We start from the raw sequence: 11,277 nt of genomic DNA, 5'->3' as shown, positions 1-11,277 counted from the left end.
GTATATCCTTTTGTTTCAGGATAAAATGTTCTGTAGATATCTGTTAAATCCATTTGTTTCATAACTTCTGTTAGTGTCAATGTGTCTCTGTTTAGTTTCTGTTTCCAGGATCTGTCCATTGATGAGAGTGGTGTGTTGAAGTCTCCCACTATTATTGTGTGAGGTGCAATGTGTGCTTTGAGCTTTACTATAGTTTCCTCAATGAATGTGGATGCCCTTGCATTTGGAGCATAGATATTCAGAATTGAGAGTTCATCTTGGAAGATTTTACCTTTGATGAGTATGAAGTGCCCCTCCTTGTCTTTTTTGATAACATTGGGATGGAAGTCAATTTTATTCAATATTAGAATGGTAACTCCAGCTTGTTTCTTCAGACCATTTGCTTGGAAAAATGTTTTCCAGCCTTTTACTCTAAGGTAATGTCTGTCTTTGTCTCTGAGGTGGGTTTCATGTATGCAGCAAATGTTGGGTCCTGTTTATGTAGCTAGTCTGTTAGTGTATGTCTTTTTATTGGGGAATTGAGTCCATTGATATTAAGGGATATTAAGGAAAAGTAATTGTTGCTTCCTGTTATTTTTGTTGTTAGAGTTGGGATCCTGTTCTTGGGGCTATCTTCTTTTAGGTTTGTTGAAGGATTACTTTCTTGCTTTTTCTAGGGCATAATTCCCCTCCTTGTGTTGGAGTTTTCCCTTTCATATCCTTTGAAGGGCTAGATTCATGTAAAGATACTGTGTGAATTTGGGTCTGTCATGGAATACTTTGGTTTCTCCATCTATGGTAAATGAGAGTTTTGCTGCCTGTAGTAGCCTGGGTGGCATTTGTGTTCTCTTAAGGTCTATATGACATCTGTCCAGGATCTTCTGCTTTCATAGTCTCTGTTGAGAAATCTGGTCTAATTCTAATAGGCCTGCTTGAACTCTTTAGATATTACTTGACCTTTTCCCCTTACTGCTTTTAATTGTCTATATTTAGTGCATTTGTCGTTTTGATTATTATGTGTTGGGAGAATTTCTTTTCTCCCAGTCTATTTGGAGTTCTGTAGGCTTCTTGTATGTTCAGGGCATTTCTTTCTTTAGGTTAGGGAAGTTTTCTTCTATAAATTTGTTGAAGATATTTGCTGGCCCTTTAAGTTGAAAATCTTCATTCTCATCTACTTCTATTATCCATAGGTTTGGTCTTCTCATTGTGTCCTGGATTTCCTGAATGTTTTGAGTTAGAATCCTTTTGCATTTTGCATTTTCTTTTATTTTTGTGTTCATGTTTTCTATTGAATCTTCTGTACCTGAGATTCTGTTTCTTTTTTTTCCAATACCTGATTCTTTTTTTTATAAATATTTTTTTATTACATATTTTCCTAAATTACATTTCCAATGCTATCCCAAAAGTCCCCTATACCCTCCCCCCAACTCCACTACCCACCCATTCCCACTTTTGGCCCTGGCGCTCCCCTGTACTGGGGCATATAAAGTTTGCATGTCCAATGGGCCTCTCTTTCCAGTGATGGCCGACTAGGCCATATTTTGATACATATGCAGCTAGAGTCAAGAGCTCCAGGGTACTGGTTATGCTCGCATCTATGGTTCCTGATTTCTTTCCTAGGATTTCTATCTCCAGAGTTGTCTCCCTCTGGGTTTTCTTTATTGTTTCTACTTCCATTTTTAGATATTGGATGGTTTTGTTCAATTGCATCACTTGTTTGGTTGTGTTTTCCTGTAGTTCTTTAAGGGATTTTTATGTTTCCTCTTTAAGGACTTCTACCTGTTTAGCAGTGTTTTCCTGTAATTCTTTGAGGATTTTTGTGCTTCCTCTTTAAGGGCTTCTACCTGTTTAGCAGTGTTCTCCTTTATTCCTTTGAGTGAGTTATTAATGCCCTTCTTAAAATCCTCTACCAGCATCATGAGTCATGATTTTAAATTCGAATCTTGCTTTTTGGGTGTGTTGGGGTATCCAGGACTTGCTCTGTTGGGAATACTGGGTTCCAACGATGCTGAGTGGTCTTGGTTTCTGTTAGTAAGATTCTTATGTTTGCCTTTTGTCATCTGGCAATCTTTGGTGTTAATGTTCAAGCTGTCTCTGGCTGGAGTTTGTTCCTCCTGTGATTCTGTTAGCCTCTGTCAGCACTCCTGGGAGTCCAACTCTCTCCTGAGTCCCAGTGGTCAGAGCACTCTCTGTAGGCAAGCTCTCCTCTGGCAGGGAAGGTGCACAGAGGTCTGGGACTCAGCTCTGCCTCCTGGCTGAGGATGAAGGCCCGAAGGGACCCTGTCCAAGAAGCTCTGTTGCTTCTGCGGCCAGTGCTCTCTCCTGCACTGACTAGTCTCTGGGACACCTGGGATCAAGACATGACTATCTTTTGGATCTTTCTCACAGAATCAGTCTCTGAGCCCCTACTCTCTTCTGTGTGACTGTTTTATTATCTGAACCACTTTTTTTTTTTTAACTCAGCCACTGTGTGTCTCTGCCATATCCTATGAATTATATCTCAAGTTCTTCTCCAGTATATTAGCAACTTTCCCCAGAGGATGGAGGTTCCCTTTTCTTTATAGCCTGCATAGTCCTTTCACTGTGGTATGTACACAAGTTATGGTGATCTCTTTGGAAAAGTTGGTAGTTAATGGGTTGTTACAGCCATATGGGGAATACTTCTGTAGGTCACCAATAACTGACACAGAGGGATTCAGGTGCATCTTTATATATTAATGCATGGTCTGAGGAGTTTGGTGCACCTGTCTGATTCTCCACCTACTATCCAGCTGTCCATGCTGCCCTTTCTCCTAAATATTCTGAGGTATTTTGGGGATCATTTAGCATTTATGATATTTGGTAGAGCTGCCTCTGTGAGGATATTACCCTCATAGCCTACCAGAAGACACTGCCCGATAGGGTTGCCATCCACAGTTATGATGGATGAAGGCCTCTTCTTTAGCAGGGCCAGCATGACTCAGGATGAGTGCTAGAAACTTATCTCCTAGCACATCTCTTGTAATCAAACTTCTAGGGCATCCTGAGTTGGTACATGAGCCACAGACTCATGCAGACACGTGTTCCTTTGTCTAAGGTCCTGAGGTCCCTTTGTCACGCAAAGACTTGGTGATGCCCTCTGCTCCTCTTGTAAGAGCGTGCTGGAATTGCAGCCGACACCCTCCTGGCTTTTCTAAAGTGTTCTGTATTACGTGAGTAGAAAAGAAGAGATACCCCAAAGGATGGTGGAGGTTTAGCTTGGGCTCTGAAGCCACAGAAATGAGACTTTCAGATAATGTCAATCCTTGTTTTCCCCAATGCCGATTTGCTGATTGCATCCCAGGCTCCGCAGAGAAGCAGGACCTGCCAAGGATGCTTCTCATTTCTTCTAATTAGACTTTAAAATAAAAAAAAAATTCTTGTGTTCATTTACCTTAAATTATATAACAACAAAGTTCTGCTCACGTTGCACAGAGATGCTGTTCTCCACTAAGGGATACCATAGTTCTGATGTTCTAAAGGCTTTATTGATCCTCCTTTAGCCTCCGTCCAAAGAGGATCGAGGATCATGCCTGCCTTGTGGAAGTCTGAGCTCTCCTCTCCACCCTCCCACCAGGGCTGCTGCTGCTGCTAGGCGTCAGGGTCTGCAGTGTGGAGCATGGGGACCACTTTAGCTTCTTGGCTGGTTTGTTGTTTTCTCTTTGTTAGGTTCCTGGCACACTCTCAGTTTCTGATCCAGGAAGGCCAAGGGGATCAGGCATCTGGTAGGCAAATTTCCTGAGACACTCCCTTTCTCCTTCCTCCACGCTGCCACCAGCAGCAGCCTTCTTAACCTCTCTCTTTCCCAGGCCAGGCCCAATAGATCCTGATAGTGGCCTAAATACCTCTCTCAGCTCCTGGTACTATGGCTTCCTGTCTGGAGCTCTTTCCTGGGCCCAGCACCTCTTTCTCACTGAAGCCTCTCCACATCCCCACAAGCAAGGATCAGTAGGAGGTGCTATTTCTGCATTGTATCCCTGTTCAGGTCTCCTGGGAACCACCAGAGGAGGCTGGTGACCAGAACCCCTGATCCAGCTGAGGCAGGGAAAGCGTGGCCCTGGAGACTCTTCAGTTGTCCTCTTTACTTGTGGTAGAGATGGGCAAGGGCAAGTAGAGTTAGTTCTTAAGATTCCAGTTGGCTTGTAGTCAGTGGGCAGTGCACAGCTCCCCTGTTAAGGAGAAATATGGCTTGGGACTCTGCCTTACTGCGGTGCAGGCAGCTCGTCTCATGACACCTCTTGAGTTCAGACTTTGATTGTTGAGAATTATAACCATTTAACTTCAGTGACCTTGGGCAGGAAGAAGGTGCAATCTATTCATAAACCCTAGGACTATCAAACGGAGTCACCAAATCCCTGAGCCATGTTCCTTCACTCCCCATTCCGTTTCTGTTCACCCTTCCTCTCTTCTGTTCAGCTCTGTGTTGTGTTTCCACCCTCCCCTTCCTTCCCTTTCCCTCTCCATTCTTCCTTTCCTGTTCCAATTTTCTTACCTCTGCCCTGCCCCTCCCTCCCTTCCTCTCTCTCTCTCTCTCTCTCTCTCTCTCTCTCTCTCTCTCTCTCTCTCTCTCTCCAAGACTGAGCTGTAATTCAGTTCATTGTAACTTACTAGAAATCCTATCTCTTACTCAAAGGAAGGGAAATAACATTCCTTTGCGGGATGCTTACAGACAAGGGAGTTCTAACCAAGAGGCGTGGTTAGGTGGGATAGGGTTGCAAATAAACCCTCTATGAGACAGTGATACACACACACACACACACACCCGCATCTGGTTATGAGAAAGCACATCCCTGCACCAGTTTGGTTCTGATCCTTCTGCCCCTGGAAGTTCATGCAGTTTTATGCCTGACTTGGTGAGAGCTACAGTTTGGGGAGGAATTGTGCCTACACTGAGTGGCAGCCGAGCTTGCTGCATGGGAACAGATAGAGTGACAAAGCAGCACTTGTCATGTGTCTTCTCTTCTAGTCAGTCTGTCATGCCCCCACCCCTACCCTAAAGCTCAGCATCATTGTTTGGCTAAGAACTAACACGCTTTCATCAGTCCAAAGTGAGATACACTGGGCTATAAACCACACAGTTGCTCTCAGCCTTACATTACCATTGTTAAAGCAGCCAGGACACCTGCCTCACATACATGCTTGCAGGTTACTGTGCTTGTTTAGAATACCAACAAGGGTGAAACTGGGACCTTTGTTAAGGGCACTGATGTTTATTTAGTGCAGCAAGTCCAGAGAGCTTTTAAATTCACTGATGAACACAAATCAATACATTCTTTATAATTTTATTCCTTTTTTAAAAAGAGATTATTTATTTTATGTATATGAATACACTATAGCTGTCTTCAGACACACCAGGAGAGGGCATCAGATCCCATTACAGATGGTTGTGAGCCACCATGTGGTTGCTGGGATTTGAACTCAGGAAGAACAATCGGTACTCTTAACTGCTGAGCCATCTCTCCAGCCCCATAATTTTAGTTCTTAAAATGTGTTTAGCGTCTCAGACAGTCTGTAGTTTTTAAATCATGTTTTTGTGTTATGTTCTATAACCAATGAATCCCTATATAAAAAAATAACAACTGTTTATATGCTGTGTTAATTATTTATACTTGATCCAATTGATCATTTCTCAAAGTGAAAGAAACATTGGTTTCAATTAGATTTTTTGCTGGGGAAATGTCAATGTGTTTGGCATGCACCTAGACTCCAATAAGCTATGCGCTCCTGCTGTATTTCCTGTTGTATTGGTAATTATGTGTTTAGATTCCAATAAGCTATGTACTCTTGCTGTATTTCCTGTTGTATTGGTAATTATGTCTCTAGATTCCAGTATGCAATGTATCGTCACTGTACTTCCTATTGTCTTTGTAATTATGTGTTGCTGTGATGAACATGCCTGACAGAAATAAGGGAGGAAAGGTTTCAAAATGTATTCAGTCCATCAGTGAAGTGGCTCAGTCTGTGGTGGCAGGAGTTTGTGGTGGTGGCTTGTATACACAATGGTAGACCAGGAGGCAGAAAGAGCAGATGTGAGCCAGAGGTGGGCTCAAAGCCTGACCTCATGACTCAATTCTACCAGCCAGGCCCCACCTTGTAAAAGCTCCATAGCCTTACAGTAGGCCAGAAACGCCTGTGAGCTGAGGAGCACAGCTCAGAAACCATGCTCTTGTGTTCCATTTAAATCTTCAAAACAAAGAAGTTACATATAACTAAGCAGAACTTCTGCTTTGAGCAGCATCTGCCCAGACACTTGGTATTCAGCTGTGTCGAATGAGTTTCAACAATTCAGACACTGGCCTCCTGACACTCTGTGCCGTGGCTGCATGTGAAGCGTTCTGCTGAAGGCTCACGTGTTGCGTGGTTTTCAGGCGCTTTTGAGAAGGAGTTGGATCCTGTATGATGGTGCTTGCTGAATGGGCTGCTAGCAGGGCTCAGTCAGAGGCAGCAGATTTCAGGGGAGGTGCCTTTAAAGGGTAGATCCTGTCTCCTCCTCCTTTCTCTCTCTCTCTCTCTCTCTCTCTCTGCTTCCCAGCTGCCATGGGTTGAGCTCCCGCAAGCCTCTCCACCAAGGTGCTCTGCTCAAATGGAACCTTGGAAAGAGAGCCCTGAAGCCATGAGCCAACATAAAATTTAGACTGTTTCTCTTTAGACTGTTTCTCTTGGGTATTTGTCTGGAAAAGTGTAATCCGTAAACCAAGAAGTCAGCAGCTAGCATGTTAGACTCATTGAAACAGTTACTACCAGTGGAGGAAATAAAACCATGTATTTACCACTGTGGAAAAAGACCTTGGGCTGTTATTCAGAATTTACCTAGCTTTGGGTATGATTATTGTATGAGGCAGGGCTCTCTAGAGGAACAGAACCAATAGAGAGGGAGAGAGAGAGAGAGAGAGAGAGAGAGCGAGAGCGAGCGTATATGTGTGTGTGTGTGTGTGTGTGTGTGTGTGTGTGTGTGTGTTACTGAGCTGGCTTATATGGTAGGGGCTAGGTAGCCTGACATTGGTTGCCTGGCTGCCGGACCCAATAGCTGCACAGTGCACAATGCAGAGACTCCCTGGAGAGTCACGGTGTTGTCTATGTAAGGTCAAGGAAGCAGGAATCAGAAGTCAAAAGAGAATGGTGGCAGCAGCTCAGGACATGATTATTCAGGAAGAAAAAGATGCAGGTAGGCAGGCAGGTGGGAGGAAGGTCGGGCCACCCTGCTTTTGCCCCACTCTGCCTAAACAAGATGCTGCCCACTGTTGATCCTACATCAGTTCATCCTGTCTGTAATGATTCTCACAGATACGCCCAAAGGTGCATCTCCCAGGCTTATTCCAAATCCCATTAAGATGATAATGAAGAGCAAGCACCAGGGCTGCAACCATCAATTACCTGACTTTCCAGAGTGAAAGCTGTTTAGAAGCTGTCACTGAGGAGGCTGGGCCTGAGCAGTAGTTTGGAGGGATGAGGTAAATTATGCACGGGTCATGAATGGGAGTCCAGGTTATGATATGTAGGGGTATTCTGAATCAGGAGACCCAGAAGCATATTCTAAGAAGGTCTTTTAAAATTCGGTATTATTTACATAAAATCCACCTTAGGACTTTCACACTATATTTCATATGTTACCATCCATAGACTTTCATGCTTGAATTAATCGAGATGAAAGATATTAGTGTATTTACACAACCAGAACACTGAGGATATATATTAACCCTGTGGTCCTTACACTCTTGGGAACCAGGATCCCTTGTTCTAGAAATGATTTTTGACTCAACATTCTCACCTAAAAATCAAGGAGAGGAGGAGGTGTGTGTTCTGGTTTCAGTGTGTATACACAACTTTCAGGGCCTAGCTAGTGTTTTTCTTCCTCTCAGCTACATACTGTTAGAGAAATAGGGGTTTCTTTGTATGGGCTCTTAGTCTCATTAATAAAAGAATTTAGAAATGGAATTGGAAGAAAGCCAGAGGGTGGTTTTATTGGAATTTGTGAGAATGAACGACAGGACAAGCAAGCTGTAAACCCTGACAACTGCCTTGAGGAGGGAGATGGGGAAGAGGCGAGAGAGGAAATCAAAGCTTTTGGGGCCAAGAAAACCAGCCTGTTTTGCAATGGAGGTCAACAAGTAGTTACATGGCGGAAGGAATGTGGGACTTTAGAAAAAAAAGCAAGTCTAGAGCGTTAGGGAAGGCATTGCCTCTGGACAGAAAGTAAAGAAAAGGTTATAGTTTTAGAACACGGGAAAGTCCAGACTAAGTTTGCCTCATGTGGTAAGCAGCTGTGTAGGAGAAAGGGCTTCTGGGAGATGTATGATCTCAATAAAGGGTTAATCATTCCTCCCACATCTTCTTAACACGTCTTCAGATGAATCCATTTTCCTGAGAGGTGGACTCATGGCCACATGATTGACAGGCCCAGTTGGAGTAACTCTTAACAGAGGAGACCAGAATGTTCAGGTTCTTTCCCCCAGACAGACCAGAAAGTCAAGTCACCACCAAGAGCCAGAAATAAAGCTCAGATTTCATTCTTTTGCCCATGAGATGCTAGCTTTCACTTAAGAAGCATCAACCAAGCCTGGTATCTCTGCACTTCTTTCCAGGCTTGTCTTAGAAGCTGAGGAGGCACAGTTGTAATGTTTCTTGGGTTCAAGGCAGGTAATGAGGAAGGAGTTCAAATTCAATGACTCGGAAGCCTGATAATTTTCTGTAATACAGTGCCTTCTTAGAATTCCCGGTGCTCCATAGACTAACTAAGAGGGCCCTAAGCACAATAGCATAGGGAGATAGGGCTCATTGATGAGGATGCTTTCCAGGCACTGTGGTGCTAGGAATCCAGCTTAAATGTTTGCCCATTTTGGGCAGCGTTGCCCGACATGTGTGTGCTGTAATCTGTTAGGGATCAGGTAGGCGGTGGGGCCAGAAGAGTTATCAACTCTGGTTTCCTTAGCTTCATGGTAAGTCTCATTGGTGACATGACTCAAATGTCACATGCACTTTCTGGAGGTGGTGCTCAAGCAGAGATCTGACCGGGACACTGATAGGAAAGAGGAGAGCAATGGCTATTTGTTTATGAGCATTCTAGTTATGACCATTTGCAGTCCAGCTGTATTATTGCTGCTGCTGTTTCAGGACTACTGCTATCACTGTGATTCTTCAGCTTCACATTCTTCCCCTCATGGCTGTGTGTATTCTTCCTCCTCCCCTTCTTTCTCCTCTTCCTCCCTAGCCCTCCTTCTGGTTTTGGATGGAGAGGAAGACTCTTGGAGCAATAGCCTTAGGCTCTGAGTTTTCCTTATCTTTCGTTGTCTGAAAAATTGGTTGCCAAACATACTAATTGTTCTACATCATGTTAGGAAGACCAATGCCAAGAGGGGGATCACACACTAAGAGCTCACAGACACAGTGTTATTGCTGAGGTGTTGTGTGCACTTGACTGGAAGCTGGTGACTTAGTTATCAATGGTATCCAGAGACTGGTGTCCAGACTTGGATGATGGGTCCACAGAGGAAATAAAAAGTGACAGTTTCTTTTCTTCTACTTTCCCCAGCATCCCCAGGGCTGTCTGTCCCTCCAGGGCCCTGTCTCCACAGCAGTGTTAGGTGTGCTCCACTGGGCTCCACTGTCCTTCCTCAGTGAAGCCAGCCATCAGTCACAGGTTGCCAACAGTCTACACTGACACCTTCCAAATGCACAAGCACTCCCAGCCTTTCCCATGTGGGCTCTTTGATAATCTCTTGTTATTATGAGTTTTTGTGCTCAAAATAGGTTTGGTGTAATATTTATTATGATATTTAGTATTTATTTGTTAATATTAATTTATAAATATATATGTGTATATATGTATGCATATATGTATATTTATGTGTATGATGCTAGGTTCAAAACAGCTGTGTCCTAGCATGAAAAATAACAGCTAACCCATTAAAGGATTTGTTAGTTATGTGATTCCAATTCATCACCTAAGAGAGGCAAGCAATGGTTTGAAGAAGAGCCTGTTGAAGAAAGTAACTGTTTATAGTCTTTAGAAAGTTTAAGATCCTCACACACTACATGCTGCATTTGCTGCTGTGCTAGTTACTACCATCCAACAGAATTATCCCGGCAGGCAGCTCTTGCTCAGGCCTGTCCTCGTAGAGGCCTCTGCATATCCCTAGGCGATGCGGGCAGGAGTGACATCAGGAGCCCATATGGTCATCTCTCTACGTGCACCATGCTCGAGTTTTTAATCGTTGGAGATAACATAGACCCCAGAAAGCTTTTCTCTGTGAATTTAAATGTGTGCCCCAAATCAAGGCTAAAATTGATGGCACTTAGGAGCCAGAAACATTGGGTATGCTGTGCCCTAATGGGGAGATCTTGGACCGGTCACTGGCTGTATGTGGGTTTTCTTACCTGTGAAGCAGGGATAGATAAGGGCTCTCCCTACTTCACAAGGCTGTAAAGGTTAAGTGAATGACCATCTGTGATGTGCCCGTCAGTGCATAGAGCAAGACCTGTACTCTAACCAGTGGCCCACGCTGTCCTTGTTGCTAGTGGTTTGTTATTGTTGTTTCCTGGGTGTGAATCCCGACTTGTACTCTCGCTCCTGAAGATTTGGGTAGAAACCCAAATAGCACAGACGAGATTTGTGCCTAGAACAGAAGCTTAAAGCGACCAGTTATGCAGATGCAGATGCAGCCTCCGAGAGTATGGATGGAATGCTTATTTTGTACATAAGAATACTGACTCTGTCCCTCAAGAGTGAAGTTGGAATGTATGAAAAAGTTTGAAAACTTAAGGACAGTGCTTTCGTTGTTCAGGTGTAACACTTAAAACTAGTGTAACAGAATAAAGACCTTTGTTTATGTTATGAGCCCTCTTTGTAACAGGTATTGCTGTTATATTGGGAAGAAGCCTGTCTAGGCCACTGGTGTGCCTGTGGGTAGTTACCTTGACATGTTTAGGGGTTTTCAATTTGCTTAGTAACAGAGGCACTTATAATTTTGCTTAATTTAAGGAGTCTCGTGTTCATTCCAGGGAAGTCTCCAGAACAGCTTGCTAACACTTCTCTCCTGTATTTTGAATTGAATGTTGTAGAAATCCGCTCTCAGGAGGAAGTGTGCCGTCTGCAAAATCGTGGTCCACACAGCCTGCATTGAGCAACTAGAGAAGGTAAGCGAGCGCCACCTGCTGGCGAGTGCGTTGACTTCGGTCACTTACTGAGATCTGGTGTCAATGTCTAACTTTTTAAAAAACAAAACAAAAATTGTTGAGTTCAGGACGACTTACCAGAATAACAATGAAAAGACAATATATAAA

General features: G+C 43.7%; 1 protein-coding gene across 6 annotated transcripts in view; it reads left to right on the top strand.

The window, feature by feature from the left end:
• The window catches only part of Dgki (diacylglycerol kinase iota), a 447,586-nt gene that overhangs the window by 186,418 nt on the left and 249,891 nt on the right, over positions 1–11,277 (top strand). For all 6 annotated transcript variants that reach the window (XM_029478768.1, XM_029478767.1, XM_029478769.1 and 3 more), the window contains exon 4: positions 11,056–11,130. In XM_029478768.1, coding sequence (XP_029334628.1) covers positions 11,056–11,130 — 75 coding nt within the window. The remainder of the gene's footprint in view (positions 1–11,055; positions 11,131–11,277) is intronic.

Source organism: Mus caroli, chromosome 6, assembly GCF_900094665.2.
Source record: "Mus caroli chromosome 6, CAROLI_EIJ_v1.1, whole genome shotgun sequence".
NCBI lineage: Eukaryota > Metazoa > Chordata > Mammalia > Rodentia > Muridae > Mus > Mus caroli.
Note: the sequence above shows the minus strand (reverse complement) of the source record. Positions and strands in the feature narration are given on the sequence as shown.